General features: G+C 34.8%; 1 protein-coding gene across 1 annotated transcript; it reads right to left on the reverse strand.

The window, feature by feature from the left end:
* LOC129253902 (uncharacterized) lies at positions 1–25,913 on the reverse strand. Its single transcript, XM_064095259.1, has 24 exons — positions 25,557–25,913; positions 20,896–20,944; positions 19,425–19,645; positions 18,472–18,732; positions 17,634–17,702; positions 16,769–16,877; positions 15,653–15,778; positions 14,554–14,659; positions 13,765–13,879; positions 13,175–13,224; positions 12,399–12,531; positions 11,423–11,526; positions 10,837–10,939; positions 9,874–10,030; positions 9,313–9,379; positions 8,480–8,546; positions 7,931–8,028; positions 7,089–7,209; positions 6,169–6,210; positions 5,565–5,630; positions 4,128–4,164; positions 3,749–3,798; positions 1,334–3,160; positions 1–876 (listed from the first exon to the last, which is right to left on the reverse strand). The coding sequence occupies exons 1-23, from the start codon at positions 25,575–25,577 to the stop codon at positions 2,405–2,407; spliced, it is 2,928 nt and encodes a 975-aa protein (XP_063951329.1). The 5' UTR covers positions 25,578–25,913; the 3' UTR covers positions 1–876; positions 1,334–2,404.

The following is a 25,913-nucleotide window of genomic DNA, read 5'->3' on the forward strand; positions in this document are numbered from 1 at the left end:
CATATGACGCTCTTCCCATAACAATTGAGAGAGCAAATATTCATCTTTTATTAAAAGTAGATCATCCTGGTGTGAATGAAGGTGTGGTAATAAACGGCCTGGTATAAGGCTATAGACATATTGAAATAATATATATTACTTAAATTGGAGACCATGAATATATAATTGGTAACAAATTGAATTTCTTTGCACTGTATTCGATTAAAATGTTGTATTTTTGTTTTACTTTTGCGCTTAAGCTACCGTACAGCGTCATATTATTATTGATGAAAGTGATGATGATGGTGTTGGTGGTGGTGGTGCTGATTCTGGGGATCATGGTCTTTATCATCATCACCATCAAAATCATGAATCACCACCATCATCATGATCATGATGATTAAGGTACATTTGAGTTAATTCCCTTTTCCGAAAAATATGCTGATTGTACATTTTGCAAATATTTATTCATATTATTGAATGTAATTTTATAACGGTACGTAATTTTACATGTATGATTTGGTATTATTTTTTTCCGATGTAATTTGAAATGAATTTTGAATTAATGATGGTGATGATTTGAATGATTTGTGTGCCGTCATTTATGGCACAATAGTAAATAATCGCTATCTTTAACAGTACCATAATTGCAATCATTATTAAGACCATCATCATAATTTTCATCATTGGAATCATCATTATTATTATCATTATCCCCAACACCACAATATTCATCATCCCCATCGCAATTAATATCGTTAAATTCATCATCATCACCACCATCATCTTCAAGATCATAGCCGTTATCATCACCACCACAATCACCATATTCTTCTTCTTCATCATCATCATCATCATCATCATCATCATCATCATCACCATCATCGTCATCATCATCTCCATCATCATCTTCATGTTCATCATCATCATCATCATCTTCATCATCATCATCATCATCATCATGTTCATGTTTATCATCAACATCATCATCATCATCTTCATCATTATCATCATCGTCATCGCCATAATTGTCATCCTCATCACCCTCCTCCTCCTCCTCCTCATCATCATCACCACTCATGCATATCACCATCGTCATTGTCATCATCTCCAGCACCATCGTCATCATAAGCGATAACAATTATGACTGTACATTTTTTGTTCTTTGTCAGTCTCATCACCTCCTTTGATTTAGACTGGATTGGAATACCAGGGATATGCATATCCCTGGGAATACATCAACGAAATCACACATCGTCAGCTTTATCATCATCGTTGTCATCACCATCTTCACCATGTCCACATCACTAGTACCAACGGATCACGGTTGCCGAATAAGCAACAGAAGCCATACACCACTCACACTGCAAATATTTTGTTATTACATAGAAACTACCAAGCATGAATTACATCAACGGCATCCATTAACTATACATCGGATTCAACGTCCCACCTCTCTCATTAAAAAAGAACGAAATTTTAAGGCAATTTTTAGTCAATCTTAAATTCTATATTTACACTTATATGACTTTGGCATTCTCACATGAACTCTCGATTTGTAAAAGATAATCTATAATATAAATGATTAAAAATTACATTGTACGCAAGCAGTTTGCATCTTAGATGCTACCGCACACATTACGATTGGTCTGCGATCCGATGGTGGAATAGAGCGTAATAAAATTTGCTACTAATAATGGGACATGGAACATCTTACTATTTAAAGTTCTGAATCAACGTGCGAATTCCTATGTCCAAATATGTGACTAAGCTACCATCCTTATTAGATTAAACGCCAATTAGATATCTAGTCGTAATGACGTCATTGCAATCGCACGAATGGTTACGATTTGATACCAAACTGGCCTTTGTTCCAAATTGCAATCATCAAATATTATTCTATTCATGTATGTATGTTATTTATACCTCAAAAGTAAATTTCCATTTACAATGTCAGAAAATAAGCAAAATGCTATTTATTCCAAAATCGGATCGTAGAGTGTGTGGAGGGCTTTAAAATTATCATGATACCATCCCCGTTCATTGGGTCATGCGACTATTGGACGAAATGAACATTCAAAGATTATTTAGGATCTCTTTTCGATAAATCCCTACTTCCTTTATTCATGTAGTATGAGATATGAGCACAGAGTAAGCCTGTCTGCACATTGAAACACATTTCCAACCGACTGGGTAAGATGATTCAGGGCAGAGGTGACTTTCAAGTTGAATTCGCTGAAAGAAATATCAGTTATTCTTTCTCAAATAGCAAAGTTATATTCGCGTTATTCAGAGTTTGGAGTCTAATATCTCAGGAAGAAATTAGAAAATATCTGTGACTACTCTTGGGGTAAATCATGACATGGTTTTCTCATTATTCTAAGAAAACATTAACATAATCCACGGCGATGAAAACATCAGAATTTTAGTATTCTTCCTCATATTCCCCGTAATCGTCATATTCCCCATCTTCATAATACTCGTCGTCATAATATTCTCCATTCTCATCATACTCGCCGTTGTCATCGTAGTACTCATCATCGTAGTATTCCCCGTTCTCATCATAGTATTCGTCATCGTACTCGTAAGCATCATTGACCACCGCACCTTCGGGTGACTTCCGATCTTCAATCGGGCTCGACCCATCGCCCTTCTTTCTCGGTGGTGGCGCCAGCAAGGCACCGAAGTCTTCCTCGGGATCGTCGGGTGCGCCGGGTAAGGACGGACTTCGCGGTATCGGACTCTTTCTCGGGGTCGGGGTCTTCCGAGGGGATTTCTTTCCGCTCGGTGTTCGTCTTCCGGGCGTGGTTCGACCAGCGGGTGTTCTTGAGGTCGCGCTCCTTGGCAGTGTTGCAGCGATCTCGCTTGCGGTCTGTTTCGTCCTGTACGGGGACTGTTCATCGAGCTCGGAGTAATCTGTCTTCATGAATCCAATCTTGGGTTTGCTCGGCGGCATCGACGGCGGCGGAGGTTCGGTGGAGTTACGACCTCGGCTCTCGCCATCGGCTTGCTCTCGGACCGCGGTCTCTTTCAGAACTTCGGTCGGGGTTTCGTTTGCCTTCTTCTTCTTCTTTTTCTTCTTTTTGTTGCCTGTAGACTTCGTAGCCGTTCCACCAACCATTTGCGGCTTAGCGTTCCGGACAGCCCTCGCTAGCTTGATTCCTCGCATTGAGAGTACCGACTGTTGGTAAACAAATGGGAAATAAATTATATATTTGCTTGATATTTGTGCCATCAATATTTTCAATTAATTTCGAAGTTTCACAATCATGGATAACTATTGTCATTCTCTCAAAATTAAACAGAATATTAATGATGCAATATCTAAATTCTCATAGGCCTAGTCACTTCAGAGGAACTTAACTTCAAAGTCTGGAAATGATATGCTATTCAGAAAAAAATTGTTTTTGCAAGATTTCAATAACATGTACTGTGGAAGTTATGGGTTGGTATTCCTATCAGTTAGCGTAGGTCTCGTCGACTCTTCAACATAGTGCAACTTACCATGTATATATCTTATTCATGAAAGTCTCCAAAATAATTCATTGAAATTCATTGTACCCTCATAAATCTCCTTTTCATTATCATTCCATAGTAAAAACAAAACAAAAAAAATATTCTGGGCTCCCCCCTCACTTTTGATCAGTGGTAATCAATCGGTATCAATTAGACTGATCTATTACAACTGGCGATTGATAGCCCTTCATATCGCGATTGGCAGTGACGTATGAAGGGGAGGGGGCGATGTGTAATGTTTCAAAATGCTTACCGCTTTGGACTTCCTGCCACTACTGAAATATTCTTCCTCTTGTGCCAATGCTGCAAGGAATATAAGAAACAGTGTAGAAATATTAAGATATTCAGTAAAACTAAAACCTCATCGTACTGATGAAGTTACCGCACATCTATGATCCGATTTTCGAATAAAATTGTGTAAACTTGTATGTGAACTTTGAAGCATGGAATTTCTTACTGTTCAAATCTTTAAATTTCAGGATTCATATAAATACACTTTGAATTTACATGAAGACTTAAGTTCAAGTACATGTCTAATCTTATCTTCCTTACAGATCTAAAAGCGAATTCAATATCTAGTAGATACGATATAAACACACGACAAAATTTGAATAAAGATGATCAAAACTTACAAGGGTCGCCTCTGACGGCATCATCCAATTCCGCGGCCTGAAAGAAAGTTATGAAACAAACAGAAATGTGAAAAAGTGTAGGAGGTGTAAGGGTATTTTTAAGTCATGGCGGTGTTATTTTTGAAGTGGGGGTAGTGGTCAGTTTAATTCATTTTGACAAAGAACGGGGGGGGGGGGGTGTATTTAGTCAGAATAATTTTTTCCCCTCACTCTCCTAGCTATTTTTCATGGTCCTTGCCTAACCCTTTGGGGCCTCTCCTGCATTAAGTGACCCATCTCTTTCCCTATACTTAAACCATACAAAATATACAGGACTTGACGCAAGGTCTTAGTCTGTAAGGAAGGATATCTTTAAAGTGCCATCTACCTGATGAGATGGCAAGTTCTTGCCGTATCGACTAGTAAGAAAATTATTTGTCGTCATGGTCAGCTACGTTACCATGGTTACATTATCTACTTAGTACCTTGCCATATCGAATAGTAAGAAAGTGACATGTCGTCATGATCAGTAACGTTACCATGGTTATGTTATCTACTTAGTATCTTGCCATGTCGAATAGTAAGAAAGTTATCTGCCGTCATGGTCAGCTCCGTTACCATGGTTACGTTATCTACTATTATCTCGCCATGACGATATAATAAAGCTATTGTGTAGACATGACAAGGTACATTATCTTGTCATGTCGACATAATGACGCTATAAGTCGACATGGATAACATCATCATCGGTGAGCAGATGGCATTTTAAAGCTTCCTTAGTCGGACCTGTCTTCGTTTGCCCATCTATATTTGGTAAATTGTCAATTCGTCCTCTGCCAACCCGTCCCCCGTCCCCTCACCACATTGTCTGCCTTCATTTGGTCTAATGCCATTCCGTCCATCAATATTTTGTCTAATAACCATTTGGTCCAATAATCACTTCGTCTAATCACCACTTCGTCTATGACCATTTCGTCTCATGACCAGTAATTGGTCTAATATCAATTTTATTTTCATTAATTTCGCCCATTTAATACCAAGTCCAATTAGATCATATGGTATATGGACTAAATGGCTATTGGATTAAATGGTTATTAGACGAAATGGTGAATGGACGTAATGGCAATTACACCATGTGGATAATGGACGAACTGGTGGTAGACCAAATGATAGTAGACGGATTAGTAATTGGACGAATTGGCATTAGATCAATTGAAAATAAACCCTTTATTTACTACCATAAATATGGCGATTCGGTACTACTTTGTAGCAGGACATTCGAATTTTAATGATTTGTGTTGATGTAAGGTTGTAAATATTTTTTAAATAAACATAAATTATGTAATTATTATGGAGTACAGTGGCATTCCTTTACTATAATTTTTTTGGAACGCGCTACGAAGTGGAGTTTTTACAGCGTAAGTTGATGAAGTAAAGGAGATGGAAAAGATATCTTACCCAAATATCATATTCATCCTTAAGTTCTTCTGGAGGATTCTTCTTTATCTTATATGCCTCTTCAAGCTGTGAATGCAATCAATGTGAGAAAATACTATTAGATTTACACGAACTATAGACTTATGTTTTAATCTTTGCATTATTTAACACAACTTTATAATGTTTTAATACTTAACTGAATTTATTTTAAATGGATTTTATTTAGTAATCTTGCCACGATAAAATTTTGAATTTCAAATATATATTTTTTTCATAAGTCTGATGTATATTGTTTGTAGTTGAATGAGTTTAAAATCAGGATAATTCAAATACTGATATGGAATTAAATAATTTTAATTCATGAACTTACAACACGATTACAAATGATAAAATTCTACGTAAAATTGACACAAATCACATGGATATTTTCAGTAGATTATGACAATATCTTTATTATATTGTGGCTCGATTAAACAGGGCCTTTGTCATTGGTACACTGTGCCACCGTGGACGCTGATTCTGTATGTGTAGTTGGTCCATGGTATTTCCATGGTAAGACCAAGGCATGTTGCAGGTATATGGTGTGCATTAGAACATTGGCCATTTAGTATGAATAATTACTTACCTCTTTATTAAAATGCTTCTCAAGAAGAACCACAAGGAGACCCTGCTCATAATAAAAAAAAATGTTTGAAATAATTATTGACAGATATATGAATTGTTGTAGAGTATAAAAAAAGAGAGAAGAAGGTGGATTCTGATTTTAAAAATAAAAATCTGTCCATTCTAAGTCCTTACTCCGAACATGCGCACTTCGATCTTTATGTAAAATCTACGGCTTTTTATCTTCCGTAGTGTTTTTAAGGACCCTTAGTATAATTGTGGATGAAGGAAGATGCTACTTGATTTCCATTTAATTTGATTTTCTATTTATTTTAATCATTTATTTTCCCTCCTCTGGTATCTCCTACTTTTATGATACTACCCTATGGTATTTTGTGTTTCATTATCATTGCCTTCGAAATCTCTACCATATCATTCTAAAGCTTAAAACTTAAGATGGAGATTTCCTGTATTTCTGTCATCGCTCGTTGATTATTAAAGTCAATATTACGTTAATACCAAAGGAAAAGGGAATTTACGAAAAATTCTTAAACGATGATAATCAAATTTTTTTCTGATAAATGTCGATATTCGTCATTTTGTTTATGTATTTCTCAATGATGAATTTTCAAATAAATACATTAAATCGATAAAAGATTGAACAAACGCCAATTTAATCGATCGGTGTCGCAGTCACACTAACAAAACGATACCTGGGGCCCGTAACACAAAGCTTAGCAATGATCGTAGAACATTTTTCTACGATTGATTCCATTGACTACAATGTACAATCAATCGTAAAAATCAAGCGTACGATCGATCGCTAACCTTTGTGTTACGGGACCCAGATTGATCATAACTATTAGAGTACGTTATTTACATTGACATATAATCGGTTTGTTTAGCTTTGGTTCGGTTGGTGTGGCTAAGAGTATTACGAACCTGGAAGGGCATGAGTCCACCGAAGACATACCCAATCATCGGATTGAGGAAAGAAAAATGGCCGCAGAAATAAAAGATACTAAGTTCAGGAGACAGTGCGAGGAAGCACAGACATGTTGCTCTAGAAAGGGAGATGAAACAAAAAAGATAAATCAACATTCAGATGATAGAAGAGGTTGCTTTGTGAAACAATACGTATTCAAGCTATCAATAGTAGTGAACAAAGAATTTATCATGTATAGGTCCAGTGGTGTATCTAGGGGGTGTAAGGGGGCACGTACCCTGGGCGCCATTTTCACGGGAAAGGGGGCTCAAATAAACAAAGGGGGGGGGGGTGAAGAGAAAAAGCAAAGGAATAAAAGCGCAGAAGGAAATACCACTGAAGGTGATAAATACCACCGTTCTATGCTATTACCATGGTAATGCAGTTTCCAACACATTTAGAAAATCAATCTTGCATATCTTTACCCAGGGATGAATTCTCATTCCATCTTTTGATTAGTGATATCCTTATTTTCTTCAAAATTTCTAGCAAATAATCCTTGAAATATTCCTTTTCAAACGCAAATATCATAAATGTTCATCTTTAGCTGCGGGTTTGTATTTGAATAAGTTACTCTTTATTAATTATTACAAACAGTTTTGAAATAATGTACATTCTGGGTTCAATTGTCAAAGATTTTAATCACGCGCTGATTTGAAAAGGAAGATACATATTCTCTTTATTATTTTTTTCAAACAATCATTAAAATTTCTTTTTAAGGTGATTTTGACGATACAGTGTATATTTGTCTTTCCTACGTCAAATACTTCGGCTCATCCGAATCCATTTAAAAACTCACCTTAATTTCAGTAGTTCTTCTTTCTCTCTCTCAAAGAGAGTGATTTTCCCTGCCTGCACAATAGCTCGTATTGATGCCAAGAGAAGTAATATAGTTAGCTGCGTAGCAGAAACAAAACGAAAATAATATTCCAAATCAATTCGGTAAAATATTATTGTAAAATAATTGAGTAAGCTCAGAGAGGAAGAAGGGTATAATGACGATGATTAGGATGAAGATGATGATTATTATGATCATGCTGATTAGGTGAAAAGGGAGAAGAAGAAGATGTTGGTGATAATGATGTTAAGATGATGATGGTAATATTCATTATGACAATGATATTGACGATCATCGTGTCGACGGCGATGATGTGCATGGTAAGTGTTATGATGATATGGTTTATGACGGCGGCGATGGTGGCAATGATGCCAGTGCTAGCAAATATGATGATGATTATGATAAGGTTAATGGTGAAGATGATGATGATGATAATGGTGATGAAGATGATCATTTTGGTTGTGATGTTGACGGAGAATAGATACATAATTCAAAAAATGTACTACTTACCACACTGTAAACTAAAGTGGGTACCATGAATGCCATCTTAATCTTACTGTTATTATTAAACCAGCATCTAAAAGGAAAAGAAAGAATTTCAAATACGTCACATAAACATAGGTTAACACAAACATTATCCATAGAAAAACAAAATCTAAATACACTCAAATTTAAATAGAATTTCAAAGAGGCACTTAATATTATTTCAATTAAAAAAAATGACGACCTCTTATCAGTATGACAGATATCTTGTCATTGAAATATGAAATGAGTCTTCACATTTACAAAATATAAATTATATTACTTGCTCCTCTAATATGATATGTTTTAAAATTTGAATAGATTATTTTCTAGTGTTGTACATTTAGCAATAAGGTATAAAGCACAAAAGAAACATTTCGAACCTTCTGATTATTCTATTTTCATTTGTCTATTTAGAGTGACAGTAGTTATATTTCCAGAAGATATAAGTGTGATTCGTTGAGTTTCTTGCGAAATAGGGCCCATTCGCAAATGCCATAAACTTTGCAATACTTAGCCATATCGTTATTCCTAAAAATCAAATTAGGTTAAAACGGCTAAAAGGTAAGTTATCGTTGATTTGTTAAAATTGGCTCTTGCATGATTTATCTTCGTTATTTGTACAAGTAAATTAGGGTTAAACTGCTCATGTATAATTTATTTTTGATTGGTTATGAACTTTTAGATCTCTCACCAAGCTAGTCAAGACACTCGAATATTTTTCCATAGATTGCAATTTTTTATCACCTTTACATGAATTAAACTGTTAAATGTTTTATATATCCTGTTCATATATATGATAATTACTATGGAATACTCACCTTGGCCCTATTCCGTATTCTGTGTAGAGCAAGCTACCGGTCACACCAACAGTTAGGATAGGAGTACCTAAAATAGAAACAGAGAACGAAACATGAATAAAGGTTATATCAGTATAGGTCCATGGTTATATCGACTGAACGCTATCAAAACCTTAGGGGAGAGTTTTATCAACATTTTAGTCTGACAAGTTGTTAGATCTTACAACCTTCCTTGATTTTGATTGGCTGAGAAGCACTGTTACTATGGGAACTGTTGGATAAAACAGGACTTTTCGGATAAAACGTCTGACAAATTCTTTCATGAAACGCTTCCCAGGACTACCAAAAAAAAAAAAAGTGCCTTGTAGCACAAAGGTTTACGAAGGATAGTAAATTCGAAAAAATGACACTGATTGATTCACGATCAGTGTTTTGAATCAACATCCATGTTTCAACGATCTTGACAGGCCGTTGCTATAATAAATCGAGTGATCGTGTGTGTTGTGGAACCCTGTTGGGAGTTGATGAAGCACCACGTGACTTACCACATCCAATCAGATGATAGAGTACCACGTGACTTACCCCATCCAATCAGAAAGGCCAGCCAATGCGGCGCCTCTTTACTTGTGAACTCTGTGACCCGTGTGAATAGAAGAATGCTGATGACAAACAGCCATGCAAACGTGGACGTAGTGAATAGATGCATGGCTATACCGAACCCCATACATGCATAATCGCTCTGTATGGAGATAAATGCAAAATTGAAATGTGTACAATTTTATGAAATGAAAAACGACCGTTATTCTGAATAACAAAAATGTGAAGAAGTGAATGAAATCACATGTTCTGGAATAATGTCACAATAGCCTTTGTGATGGTTTGGGCAATTTTACTTGTCTGAGTTACTAGTTATTTCGATATGACCTTCGTAACTAAACAACACCGATTTTTAAGTTTCTAAAGATTTTTTAAAACGAAATTTAAAAATACTCTACTCTATTGTCATATTTCTCCGAATTGCTATCATTATAACGTCTTGTTCTCTAAGTTCTTTTATGATCGATATTATATATATATTTTACAAAAAGTCCTTTAACATCGCCCGCTATTTTCAAATAGTAGGTTCTAATTGTAAAAAAGGCTTTGAACCGATTAAACACACTTTTAAAAATGATCCTAGAGATACTTTCTCTTCCTGACTCGAGTATTTATTATGAATGGTACGTCATTGCGTTAAAATGCATTTGCACCTTGCAATAACAAAGAGATGATACATAAATATAATAAACAGGGTTCGGTCGCATATATCTTTTGAGTTATAGCAGCTATTTCTCATCAACATTTCAAGATTCAATATTAAAGAGGTTTATTGTTTGCTTGGCCCAAACATATAAAATATAATTAATGTTCAAAATATTAGGCCAACAAAGGCATAGCACAGATATGAATATCCATTATTTGTCAGTTATGTGACATTTTTAAGTTGCAAATGTTTGTATTAAAATATATTTATAGAAAAGCAAATATTATTTCGTAAAATCTCACCTTTTGCCATTTAGCAACCTCATTTGTAGCTAGCACGATTAACATCATGATCAAACTAAAAACAAAGTTGATTTGTGCCGACCTACGCTTAGAATTAATTGTCCTGTAAAATGAAAAAAAAAAGACAGCATCACATAGCATCAGAAAAAAAAGTACCCATTACTCGCAAAAACGAAACATTTATTGGTAGGCTTTAATTACTATCTTAACAATAAAATCTACAGCAAAAATAAAATTATGGTTTTGTTATAACATTATAAAGATGGAATAGCTAATTTAATTCTTATTTTATTTTATTTCCATTTCGACTTTTTAATGAAGAATTACATTAAAGCTCAAAGCAAGGTATGATTAATATTTTGATCAACTTAATAGTATTTTTTTTTAAGTCTTAACGGGGATGAATTAATGGAATAATATATAGCTAATACCGTATTTTTCAACGTACATTTTATTCTGTAAATTTTCCAAATGATGTATCTGAGTGATAAATGAATATGTAGTGTATAAAAATAAGTAGTATTTATCAAAATAAATGAATATGTCATGTAATAAATAGTATTTATGAAAAACAACAATAACTTACGTTAGGTAGATGAGGAATCCAAAGAATGGAAATAATGGCAAGACCGAGACTCCTGCTGCGATGGACCATAGCCAAGTTTGTATGATGAAATGCCAATCAACGTACTAATGATAATAAAAAATGAAAGAAAATACAAATTTAAATAAATGGCAATTGTATTTGAGAAGGAAAGAATGTCTTTGAAAACAGTGATTTAGAGTAGACTACGTGAAAGCAATGAAAACCTGAAGATCATTTATTTTGCTCTATAAATGCAAAAAGATCTAATCTATAGGAACCAATCTCTTTGGAGTGAACTGTAGAGTGCATCATAGCTCCTTCTGTAAAGTGTGCATCTTTATCGACATTTTCACTCGAAAATGAGGTAAAATACACTCTCAAAAGATGCAAATTTAACTCTAAAATTATCGTCTAAGATCGTCTAATCCCGAAAGGGTAGTGATTAAGGACTGGGGAGATCAGCTCGTTTGCATTTAGAATGTAGAATAGCTGCAGTTTGCACTTTGGAAATTTAGGCCTAGAACTAATTAGGCTTATGTCGAAAACGCTTAAGGTTTTCCCATTAAACCAAGTACATTTTCAACTTGTGGAAAGAATCCAACATTCCATCATTTTCGAATCGAAGTTTTACGAAGTTCTTCATGAATAAATAGGAAATTCTATGTCATCTGGTTTCATTAAAATGTATTTTCTTATAGTTTATTAGTCTTTTTTTACAGTCCATTGGATGTAACGTAATATAATATTTGAGGGAAACATTCTTAAATAGTGTTGGAAGAGACTTTAAGCAATCAATTTATGTTTTCACTTGCAAACTTGAGATTTCATTTATTGATATAAAATTTACAGTCCGGTATTCAATTGTGAATATACAAAATTCTGCAAGACTTGTCATTGACCTTGTTCTAACTTCGATCTGCAAATGCATTGTAACCCTTTTGCGACCCTTTTAGATTATAAGTTGTGAAATCCTTACCTCAGGGTCGTGTTCAAGAAGAATCAAGCCAAAGTTGGTGGTGTGATTACAGAAACATTGCGTTGACCAGGCAGAGGAGGATACTTCAATCACTTCACATCCGGTATCATCCCAGATACCACCTTCATCAGAGCTGGAGAAAAACAAATACATCAAAGTAAAGCAGTCAATTTTCACTCAAATTATATGCTTCTAAATTAAACCAAAAGGTACATTTAAACATAAGTCGTACAGAATCAGGTAAATCATACAGAATAATAATGTTCATGTACAGGACATCTTCAGAAAGGAGTGATGTTTAGGTTATATTGGATTAATTCACATCACAGAAGACTCAGGAGCTGAGCCTGATGATTTTGGAAGGGGAAGGGGCAAGATTGTCTAATTATGACGTCATTATTTTGAATTGAATAAAAGGGGTACATTGTAGAATTCTCATAAGTCTTTCATCCAAATAGTGTTTTCTTTTCATGTTCCTTTCTCTTTTTCATCTCCTCTTATTTCACTATAAAAAAAACCCATAACATAGCCGCCTCTTTACAGCTCCACTCTTCAGAAAAATTTACATCAACTTTGAAGTTGTTTTGGTTAATGTATTAATCTATTGTCTTTGTTATTTTAGCCCCATATATGTCATTTAACATAAGTCTTGCTGTGATTTGCACATACATATTAATTAGACTTTACCATGAAACTAATATCAAAGCAAATCAAACATTACACGTTACACAGTATACTCTACAATCTACTAATGCGATCAGTTCAAAGAAACTTACAATTTATCGAAATTCCAGAAGGCACATACAACGTCCCAATGCTCGAGTTTCTGTTTAAAAAAAGAATGAAATCAGATAGAATCATGCCAAGAAAAAATACAAAGGTAAATACATGCCATCATAAACTGGGCCTAATTTTCAAACCCAGTATAAGCTTTAGGTACACATCTTAAAAATGAGTGCCTCTAAGTGCTTTTCAATAAAAAAAATCTGGCATATTCCTTAGATAGCGAAATCGTCTCATTATCATCATCAAATCATTGTAAGACTTTTGTTTATTTGAATAGCACTGACTTTATCAACACATTTTGACAATCTTCTTACACTGAATCCCATTATCACGGTTGCAATTGGTAATGCATGGAAATATAATTCAATCAATCAATCAATCAATCAACCAACCAACCAACCAACCACCCACCCAACCAACCAACCAATCAATCAATCAGTCAAAATCTTGGATTGAATAAAAACGAAAACAGAAATAAAACAAAACAGAAAAAGTTAATAAGTAAATTAATTTATAAATGAATGCATGGGCCTAATTAAATGGAAAAAAAAATTCATTTGATAATCTGACAAAACTATACCTTTTCTAGATTTGCCATCCTATATATGACTGGTATACTGGTACTACTGAAGTCTGGTACACGGATGGCTGTCATAGAGATCACATCATTGTTTAATATCCTTGGATTATAGGAGCTGGAAAAAGAATGAGATTTAAGAAATTTGCTTTATTTAAAGTATTCTTTTCAGGCAATACATATCAATAAAAACAAACCAACGTTACATTCGTTAGTGAATTTTCTTAACTTTTTGCTTATGAACAATATGGAGGAAAAATGTGATTACACCCCCTTTTATGGGGAGGGGGCCTTGACAATTTTTTCTCTCTAGAGAATGACCCCCGCCTCGTAATCCCTGATTCGTCATTGACATTACATAATACTCTCGCGAGAGTTACTGTAGTTCGTCTTTTAAGAGCATATAATTGTTTTACCCCCCAGAAAAAACCCAAAGATGAAATATTACATATTATTACATTTATTAAGGGGAATTTCAGTCCAATAAGAAAAGAATTATACTTTTTCTTTCCAGAAAGATTAATTTTGAAGGAGTTTCAATTATCTGCTTCATTTTCGAGATAAATACACTCTCACGAGAGAGCGAAGCAACCGTACTCATTGCAAATCTGTTTGTGTGTGTGAGGGTGGGGGAGGGTGCGTATGTGAATGTATTTTAAATCGAACATTACATTTTGGGTCCACAGTTCGGTTCAAATGTATTCACCTCTCACCAGAAATACGTGATGTTCATGCTTGATATGCTGGAATTAAGATATTACCTTGGATTTAAAATGGAAAGTTTTCTCTTACCTTTGTTCTCTTATTGATGTTGATACTGAAACACGGGTCTTGTTCTTCCCCATAAAGTCGCTTACGCCCTTATACTGCACGCTTACCAAAGCTACTTCATCATAATCTGCAAAGATAGGATAGGAAGATATTTAATTCCACAATGGTCACAGTATATGGACAAAAAATCAATACATAATGTAAATAGGTGGTTAAAGGGATTCTATTAGATTTGAAATAACGTATACGGCATTTTGTATGTGTATGCAATCCCAAGGTGTTGTAAGTCTATTCATTCTGTGTATGTGCATATGTATTTGTTATTTTGTAAACCCGACGTGAAAAGAATTTCCTACACAGGACATTAAATGCATTCAATTCAATTCAATAAAGTATTTTGAAAGATTTATTTTCAGCAATGATTGCACTAAAAAATGAATTAAAGAAAAGTTACAAAAAACAAATTCTTTCTTCAACAAACCCTTGAATACAGCGAAATCAATTAAATAATAGCATTTTTTCTTACTTGATTTCAGTTATTCATATTTTAATGGACTGGTTTTGGTGTCGTTTTGAAATGCCTAACTCTAATAACTTGGTGGGGAAATGTTTAATTCTGCCTAACTCTATTCGGCATGCTAATTGATGAATCAGAATAGAAATTCTCCTCAGCAAAAAGGGCTACCTAAAGGTGACAACCCTGAAATAATTATGCAAATGAGCACCAATCTGAACTACCTCACTGCACAGCAAAAACTGTATAGTATTAACTCTTATACTGGACCACAACATTCACTTTACTCTAGTGTTACATTTAAAGCGTTAGTTCAACATCCAACATCTTTGGTTTTTGTTACTTTTAATTATTTCTAGAGTTTCATTTTAACTCCTCATATTGTCATCAGTGTGTAAACCCTACTGTGTCTAAAACACCAGTCGGTCTTTAGAGGGCTGTACCCTCAGTAACATCACTGTCCATATTAAAAAGAGAATGACACAAATGGGTGTTGAACACTGGTGGAAAATGTTTGACGCAGACCTCTTGAGACACAGACCGGTGTAGTTTTAACACTTCCCTTTTTTTGCAGCGTATAAAAATGGAGACTCGGAGTACACTTACAGTCAAATTCTGCCTGTTCAAGGTAGAGTTCTGGGATGAGGATACCCTCGTTGTCTCTGACCTGGAAAACATAGTCCTGGTACGTCTGGGTAAGGTTGTACCATGAATCCTTGACGAGAAAGAAGTCTAAAGAAAAAAATACAAGCTCACAATTATTATTCGTTTGTTTTGTGACATGATCATTAATAAGTAGCGTACACCTGAAAAGCCTGTCTATTCTACACAATTCAGTCTTCTGCACGCGCAATACAAGTCCTTAATTCAACGAAGCTATATCGGTAACTCGGCTAAAATGCTTCCACATGGAGAGGGCAGGGGCGGATCTAGCTTTTTATAAAGGGGGGGTTGGGGTGGTATGTGAGGGAGCATAGCGACCGAGTCCAAGCGAGCGGAGCGAGCGAGGGGGGAGGGTGTGGGAGGGGGGTGTCATACATAGAAATAGAATAGAATAAAATTACAAGTTTAAAAAAAAAGATAAGATTTTAAAAAATGGTCCCCGGATTTTTTTTCTTTTGGGGGGGGGGGGGGGGGGTTGCAACCCCCCCAACCCCCCCTCTAGATCCGCTTCTGGAGGGGATGTGTATAGTCATCCAATGCAGGCAAAATTATTCTTAAATCAAAAGGCTGGATTGAGAAGAACATCTACACTTCGAAAGTAATGATAATACTAGGGAGTGAGCAGTAAAACTGTAAATTGTGGAAATCTGTATTCTTTCATGTCATTTCGTTATTTTAGAATCTGAAGTCAAACAAGCAAACAAACCATAATGCAAATTAAGTGAATTTTTTAGGGTAATCCTATATTAGGATAAGGTGTGAAGGCCTGCCTGGCGGTATGGATAATCATGAAAAGGTTAACGGTAAATCACGTGATGAGTCCTATAGATGGACTGTGAAAAGGGGGGGGTAGAGGTAGAAGTGAAATGGAAAGGTGAGAATAAAAGTTAAAGGTTGTAAAGTAGAGTATTCGTTTCTGAGATTAGTGTAGTAAGGAATGTAAACCAGAAAAGGTGTGAGACTTAGGAGGTTTAGTAGATGAGAGAAGGCTGGGATGGGCCTATAATCATATTATGACATTTCAATGATAATGACTAGTATTTTTCTGGAATGACTTACTGATGTTCTTTACGTCTGACTTCAGCGTTCCCGGGGACTCGATCAGGTTGGCGATGGCTAGCGATGCAACGTCGACGGTCTCAATCACCGCAGCATAGACAGGATAGGCCTTTGATATAGAAAAGGGAAAGGAGTTCAAGCATTACTCTCACAAAGTGAAAGATTAAGAGGACGTTGGTAATAATTCAGTTTACTTTGATAAATAACATTCTGAATGAGACTGTAAGATTTTAAAATTAAAGTATTTTTTGTTAAAATCATGGTACACCAATGTTGATTTTACATGTGCACGTTCATAGGGTCATATACATGTTGATCAGAGCAGATAATATTGGTTTCTGAGTCTAAATTATGAAATTAAAAAAAAAAAAGAAGAACATCAGCACAGGATCGGCGAGGAATGCAAGGCAATCATTTCGTATTCTGTTTAATATTAAAAACAAAAACATAACAAAGGCGCGGCGTCATGAATTCCGCGCACGAGGTAATTTTTGAATATATAGCTCCAACATGCTCGAGCCATTGCTGAGTGCACTTGGTCTCCTTTAAATGAAACAATGTCTGTGTCATTATTTTTTAAGCCACGTCATACGAGATAGTTATGTGGTGCTTTTTAGTTGATAAACCACCCTCATCTCAACACCATGCCGGATCAGTAACATGAATAATATATACCAGTCATTAGCAAATATTCTGTTCGCTAAAATAAATGACTGATATTATCATACTTTTCAGCCAATCATTGATTAGGATCCATATCACCATTTGATAAAACGTTTTCATCATGATTGTTACTGTAGTATCATTTGTTTTTAATCCACAAAAGCAATGAATAAACATGATGTTTGAAAGTGTTAATATTTACTCTCTGAATGTCCAACCACAGATCCACGTATTCCTCGTCCAGTAGGATATCACATATTTCAATGATATACTAAAAAAAGAGAAAATTATAGGAATTCAAATAAATGGGTACTAACAGAAAATACAAAAAAAAATCCAAAAAGAGGAAAGAAAGAAAGATAGAAAGAAAGAAAGAAATAAAGAAAGAGGGGGAGGGGTGAAGCAGACGAATAGAGCAAGAGAAAACGAGAGAGGGTGAGAAGAAGAAAACATTCAATCTTGAATAAAAAAAAAAATCATTTATACATACTGATATTTGGGATATGAATGTAACCAGATAATAAAATAACATATTCGATCTAAATATTCAGATTACCGAAAAAAAGTTATAACGCTAAACAATGCTGCCCAAAGATGGGTTAGGATCATGTGGCACATGGAGCCCCAACATTTAGGGGGCCAAACATGGCGTATGATGCAAAATGTATAAAATGTTTGCCTTTTTCGATAGAAAAAACTAATTTATATATATATATATATTTTGACAATATGTGTATATAAATTATCATTTCATCATTTTCCGCTACTTTTCTTTTTCTTGGTCGTAGATTTAGTTTTTTTTTTTTTTTTTTTGGGGGGGGGGGCACGGCTTAGCCCATGTTTGAGTCACACGACTGACTGAATTTAACTTTTTTCAATTAATTGTAAATTTCAATTGCTACAAGATCGAAGTACAAAATACATAGTTGTAATTCATCTCTCAGATGCAAATTCTAAATTTGATTTGGCAATTGATTGCAATTTATATATTTGAAATGGCATATTACATACTGAAATGAGAAAAAAAATAGACGACATACCGACATGACACTTTCGAACTCTCCGAAATCAGCGGTGAGTTCGTTCTCCGACATCTCGAGGAGAATGGTGGCCGTGAGGTCTTGCATGAAGGCCGTGGTCACCAATACCTCCCTGGTCGTTATGTTCACGCTACTGTCGTCGAGTACGTCGATGACCACGGAGAGGATCTGCAGGAGCTCGTCGGATGATAACGTTGTCAGGTCTGGCCGCGTGGTCGTGTTCAACATGTAGTCACTGTTGAAGTAAGTATCCTCAATGACCTGATAAATGATGGAGGGTCGAAATCAATTTTACACGAAGATAAAGTAAAGGCCTTTTTCACTTTTAAAATCATTATGTAATTGACATATCAATGTTTCTGTATAAAGCTTGATGGATTAAAATTGGACCTATTAACTTTTGCATTAAATATAATGCAACATAATCTCAAAGGGCCAACTATTCTCCATAAATCATGATGACATAAAGGATGGTCAATTTATATGAACGAGTTACTTTAGATTATATCTAACAAAATATACACATAAAACAAGACTGGAAAGTTTTTTTTAAAGAGCAACATAATTTATGAACACCAGGATTAACAAATAAGCCCACACTTTCTCAAGACTTTCCTGGCAAAAACAAGGCGGGGGGGGGGGGTGGACGAAAGGAAGAGAGAGAGAGAAAGAGAGAGAGAGAGAGAGAAAGGGGGGAGAGAGGGTCAAATGCCATCATCTTTATCAATTTTTCCGGCAAAGAATTTTGTCGACAAGTAAAAAAAAATCATCACTTCAATGAAAAACATCCCCTCCTCAACGCTAGGAAAGAGAGGGTCGCATTGTCACTTTTCTATTGTCTCTTTAAAATAGAAAATGAAATTTTTTCCCCATGAGGAAGAGGAAACCTGCACTTCTTAGACCCGCCAATGAGTGATTCCTTATCCTCTCTACATACTAAATATCATACTAACCCATGAAGTCTCAAATGGATACGTTTCTATAGTTCGAAAGAACGTATCATTGAAACTCTGCGACTTCTGAGCCATGAGTTCGTCCACGATCGTGAGCCACCTGATTTCCGCCCTGCTCGGACCTTCGTTTCCCGACGTCGTACTCTCCACGATAGGTGTGACGACGTCGCCCGTGATCGTCCCGCCTGGTGTCTCTTCTGTCGTGGTGTTCTGTGCTGTACCTGTTTTAATCATGTTAACCGAAAATGCAAAGTAAATCTTTCAAGACACATTAAATTTCATATTCATTTTTCGTACTTTCAATATAGGCCTACTTACAAATCAGAAATACAGAAATACAAATAATGATAAACAAAAAACAATTAAGTTGTACACGGGTAATATCGATACAAATGCAATAAAATAAATTCAAACCGTCGTAAGATAAGGTTATCTGGTATTTTGTTTTTATAATGTTTCCTAGATGCCGGGGTTTTTTTTTGCTTTAAAAAAAAAATCAGCACCCGGAGTGCTGTCACTATACGAGATCCATGTTTGTTCTTCTCTTTTTAACGAAAATTTGTCACGCAAATAGTGTCGTTTCTTTTCTTTATCATAATAAAAAATGTATATAAATATCCTCATCATTTTGTTCCGTTTATTCCATTTCAAAGAGTACAGATCAGAAATATATTTCTTTCTCTATTCATGAATGTGAAATACTTTTTATTTAACAAAAAAAGATAATGGCATGATAATCTACTGATTTCTGAGGGTTTATTCCTGCATTTGATTATTATGAATGTAAGAACACACAAGTCCATCTTTTGGCCTAATTGAGTTAAATATGGGACACCCATTTATACACCTTCCCTTGTTGTGTGAAATTTATATCCCGGAATTCCACCCAAAAATCCCCAAATGAAATAAAAACTTGACCGAAGTTCTCATTGGAAGCATACAAAAATAATTTTGTTTTTCTTGATTTTTTCAAAAAGAACAATCATATGGACTTGGGTTGTTTTGATATTCAATTTCATTCCTCGGACAGAAATTATGAATAATTCGATAATCACAATAATAAGAAAAAAAGTGCGAGATAGCACCTTAAATAAGTTTACTCCTCATGCTCGTTTGTATATTCATTATACGGCATGTATTACTGTCTAACATGTCCAACCGACATGACCGAAATAACGTAAAACATAAAATTGCCTTTAATAACTTCTACATGTCCTGCTATTTCACTGACACATTTAAGTCTTTGCTGGGTGGTGAAATTTCCAATATTGATTCAAAAGATTTTTAGGTCTTTTAGATTTTTATGCTTTAGGTCAACGTATTCTTTTATAAACAATGAAGATATCCATAATTGTCGCTTCGTAAATTGTTTAAAAAAAAACGAGAGAGAAAACTAATGTTGAATTGTTTTTCAATAGGCCTACTATATTAATGTTTTATTATATATGAGGAGGTAGAAGCTGAAACTTACCATAATTGATGATGTAGAGTAAGAGAAGTAAGAGAATTTTCGTCCACATCTAAAAAAGGAAATAAAGAAAGAAAGAAATGAGAGTCACATGTAGATAGAATTTATATCAATAGACATTTTAAATCATAAAAACAAAATAATACTAATGACATTAATGGGTAGATTGATTAAAATATTGCGATATCCACCTTGTTAGGTGCAAAAGGCGCTTCTATCTGTCATAAAAGCGCTTTGTGATTTTACGTATGTTCACGGCCTCAACTCAGTGGAGCGCGCCATTGAAAGGCCTTTTCGCCTAGCAATATTGTTAGCGACGTTTGTTAGCATCACTTTGCTCACTCTCCAAAATGTCTGCGACATTAAAATTCTAAAAACAATGGATTTGTTCAATTTTAGTGAGGCTATGAATGTTTATCATTTACATTGACTATCAGTGTACCAACATATACCGAATTTACAAGCAAGTGTGGGTAAGACTTTGAATTATCAGTCATTTCGATGCAATCCCAAAATTGATGAAAATATAACAGAAATGTGATATAGCATTGCAAAATCCTTATTTTCATATCCCCTTAATTTTTAATCATTTGCAAAAGCATCTTAGTACGTTTCCTAGAATTTTTCACAACTGATAACGGTGGTGGCTTATTGATTCTAGTTTTTTTAAAGAAATGGCAGGCATTTGAAATCAGGTAAATTGTTGTTATATTTTTAAAAGAAAATCGTTAGATTCGAACAACTTACTAATAGTTCTCCAAAAGAAGGGTTATATTCAATTATCTGTGTGTAAATGATACATGACGACAAATTTTACGAGTATATCATTGCATGTTGGATAACCTTTTCCACGATGAGTTTCGTAATTGAGAGAAAAATCAAGTTCATTCCTAGCACGCGAGCCGCAGAATGATAAATTTTAGCGTGCGCACACGGGCTGATCGCCGTGTCTGCGGGGACGGATATCTAGTCCCATACTGGTGTAAGGTGGTATTTTCCACGTACCTTTTCCCCTTGTAATGACCACTTCGCACTTTAGTACTTAATTTTGACACTTAATCTGTGAAATTGATGGTTTAACGATTTTGGAAAATGTTCGGAATATACCTAACACATAAATGATTTCATTTTCTAGAATTATTATTTCTTTCCTGAATTACCAAAAGGCAAATTTAGGTCAAGATTGCATATACTCACATTGACTGTTTAGCATAGCGCATATCTATTACAATTTCTATTATGTGTGTCTATATTAGATAAATTGTCCTGATGTAAATATATGTTATAGAATCATATTGGATACAAAAATCATGACGGGCGTCATGGTCTGAGTTTTCTTTGTGTATAACAAACAAAATACTGCATGATTCCAATTTTATTTGAACATGTCATCGTATGCAACGGCAATTTCAATCAGTTTATAATTTTCTTTTGCTTAGTCAGCGTTTATTTTTCAATGTGCAGAATTGGTTCGCAAGCGGTTTTTACACCAAAGAGCTTGCCAAAGAGCTCATTCCTGGCACTTCGACTAAAGATGGATATGATTATTTTGTTTCTCATGGTTATCCATTTTTAAAAACAATATTTATTTACTGAAGCCAACGAGTTCCTGACACAATTTATTTTTTGACTAAAAACTACATTATGAATGTCCCCCGAGCGGTCTTAAAATAAAAAAGAAATACCCTTTTTCGCAAATAAATCATAGTTGTAGCTGTAAAATTACTTTGTCTTAATTCCTTTCCTCTTAATTTAATATTTTAGTATTTCATTAACATAACCTAAATGAAGGAGGATTCGGAACGATTATTGTTTGATGATTATGGGTGTGAAAGGACCCCTCCCCCAAAATAATAATGAGTAAGAATAAATAAATAAATGAATAAATAAATTAAATTAAATTAGATTAAAATAAAAGTCAGTAATCTTTAACAGGATAGTTCGAAAGCTTATTTTCAGTGGGGTCCTCAACACGTATAGAATTGTAATTATAAAAGGTAAAATCTGTTTACACTATAAATATGAATATGAACTACTATTAAAAATAAATAAGATCTTGAGATGGTATGTACAAGAAATATATAAAAAAGAGAACGAAGAAGAAAGTTGAAGGTATAATGTTGTCTCAAGCGGATCGGGAGAAGGGGGTGCTCCTTTCCCTCTCTTTTCCAATACACCGGGTGAGTTATGTATATCTCAATATTAATTTTATAACAAACTACTTAAAATCCCCATTTCATGACAGATTATAAAAAATTCGGCTTACGATTTGTGCTCGCATTGATTGTTGAAAATATATTAAATCGTGCATCATAATTACAAAAGTGCTTTAAATGTCAATTTTTCAAGCCATAATATTAACAGATTACGCGCTCTCATTAGGCTTATTAGACTAATAAATAAGATATTAATTTAGTAATCACTATGTCGTTGTTTTCAGAATGGAATATCGACAAGTTCTATTTCGTGCTTAGGAAGAGAAATAGGAAGACAGTCATCATTTTCATTTGATGACATAATGTTCTTAGGATGTCCCGGTCCTAGGTCAAAACTCAAAGGAATAATATTGAAACATATCGGCTTTTTTAAAACTGTGATTCAAATCCACCTCACAATTGTCCTACAAAGTGCTTGAAATACAGAGATTAAATTGTCCCTTTTTCAGATCGGAATATCAAATACTTTAAGCTCGCGCTTTTTGCGCTCGCTTTATTGATTTTCATGATGTAAAAGATATTTAGAATGCCCAGATTCTAGGTCGCGCATGTTTATTCAGATACGCAGCTTGTTCACTATTTAAATCATCCAAATATCAAACATTTTGTGCTCGCATTATAAGATTTCCAATTATAATTTTCATGATATACACAATCAGAGTGTCCCATTTTTGGGTGTAAATCTCGATTTTTTTCCGCACGCGCTTCGCGCTCGCATCAATTGTTTAGTCATTTACTTATTATTATCACGATTACAAAAAGTGCTTAGAATTTCCGTACTTCGTCTAGAAATGTCAAAATTTTCAGCCCACGCTTTTCGCTCGCATTATTTGATTGTTGAAAAATGTAAGGTAGTTGCGGTAGATACACATCTGTCTTAGGATCACAAACATTGCCCAGAATATTTAGATTTTAGGACAAAATACTTAGCACTCGCACTAATCAAATAAGGCTTATGAGATTATTATATATTTATGTTGATTTATAAGAATAAAGCTTAGACTATTATAATAAAAGACTACCCGGCCCTTCAAAGATACAAACAAAAATCAACTTCGAGTGGCCGATCGGGAAAATGTGGCTAAAAAAATTCGGCTCCCCCCCCCCATATTGGCAAAGGCTGGATCCGCCCCTGTCTACTGATAGCTCTTGAAGGGGGGGGGGGGATGAGTTACCCTTGAATATTATTGTTGAATATTCAGCTCAATATATTGCTTTGACCCCCATCCCTTCACACACGTTTTGTATATCCCCGTCTACTAACAGCTCTGGGGGGGGGGGGGGGACCATTTTTTTTTAACTCAACATAATTATTGCTCTCACCCCCCCCCCCCCCCGATCAGATGAATTACGCCACTTGACGTGCGTGATTTCAATTGTAATATAGCCCCAAGATCCACTGACTATTTATTTAGCTTACACATTAAAAAAAACTGGAGAGTTGTCAAACTCAACACAAATATACAATAAAATAACAACAAAATAACATACTATAGAAAGAAAGTATTAAAAAAATTGAGAACTTAGTACAATAAAGATAATAAAATGTTGAAATTTTTTACCCCCGTCTCCCACACTCGATCTATTACGTATTAGACAATGATATGAAATTATGCTGATCTGCCTTTATTTGCGCACGATATTCTTAACTAAAGTCATGATATGACCATTGATATAATGGATTATAAATTTTCATAGTTTGATCACACCATATCAACTTTAAATCCCTGGAAATTCCAGCAACAATACATGTTGTCATGGTACGACACACATTTTCTTTATTGAAAAGTATCACGACACCAACGTTGAAACTGTGCAAAGGCCTTTAATGGCGAACTCCACTGGGTTGATACATAGCCTATGGGTGATGAACATACGTGATTTGAGATGAACATTTTATTTGTATGTGGTAATTGCTTGTTGATTATTTATATAATACATTTATACATGTATTTATTTATCTGTTAATGTTTGTATTGTATATTTTTTTATGAAGGGTAGAATTACAAACAGATAAATTGATTATTAAACAATATATAAAACATATACGACGATGGATATGGATATAGTGACAAAGACACCAATCGTGTTATTCATTAATTGTGTTTTTTACATAATTATATCTTAAACAAAATTATTTAGACCCCTGTATTGAATGTTGCAATAATTCAAAGAAAAGGAAAAGATATTAAGACGAACTACAGCAATTGAAATGTAGCGGTACGCGTTTTAAGAATCAGGGGCAATAGTTTTCAGGACAATGGGATAAACACTGACCAAAATAAAGAGAGATGGAGGGGTGGGATAAAGAAAAGCTTTCGAGAAATAAAAACATCTTTTAGAGCATTATTTCATAAATAATAATATATGATAAACGATAAGTTAGACGGGGAGGGGGGGGGGGGCTGATTAAACCTTGCGTAGGTAATAGTTAGGCAAAGTACTTACCTTGGAATAATGGGCCGTCATATCCTCTTTGTGGTTACCATCTTATACGACTGATTTAGTGGTTCTTGGAACATATTCCAACTTATCCAATCCTAAAACAATAAGACCTGGTCCAAACTAATGTTCTAACAACGTCGATGATGTAGCTTATTCTCGTAAATTCTACATTTCGCCAGAAATTGCAAGGACCCAACGAATAACGTAGTCCACGCAGTTTTCCAAGATGGCCGCTCGGTCAATATATCATCTGGAAGTAAGTTTTGAAAACTTTTGTTATCGACGCAAAGTGCTGATTCTTCTTCATGACAATTGGACATAAATTTCTTCATACCACATCGCATTCCGATTTCAATTATT

Source organism: Lytechinus pictus, chromosome 2, assembly GCF_037042905.1.
Source record: "Lytechinus pictus isolate F3 Inbred chromosome 2, Lp3.0, whole genome shotgun sequence".
NCBI lineage: Eukaryota > Metazoa > Echinodermata > Echinoidea > Temnopleuroida > Toxopneustidae > Lytechinus > Lytechinus pictus.

Excerpts from the sequence above, each read along its gene's own strand:
- LOC129253902 (XM_064095259.1), bottom strand. The coding sequence starts at position 25,577 with ATGACGGCCCATTATTCCAAG. Across the intron at positions 20,945-25,556 it reads TGACGGCCCATTATTCCAAG|ATGTGGACGAAAATTCTCTT; the intron begins GTAAGTACTTTG and ends TTCCTTTTTTAG. Across the intron at positions 16,878-17,633 it reads TGTGGTTGGACATTCAGAGA|GCCTATCCTGTCTATGCTGC; the intron begins GTAAATATTAAC and ends TCTATATCAAAG.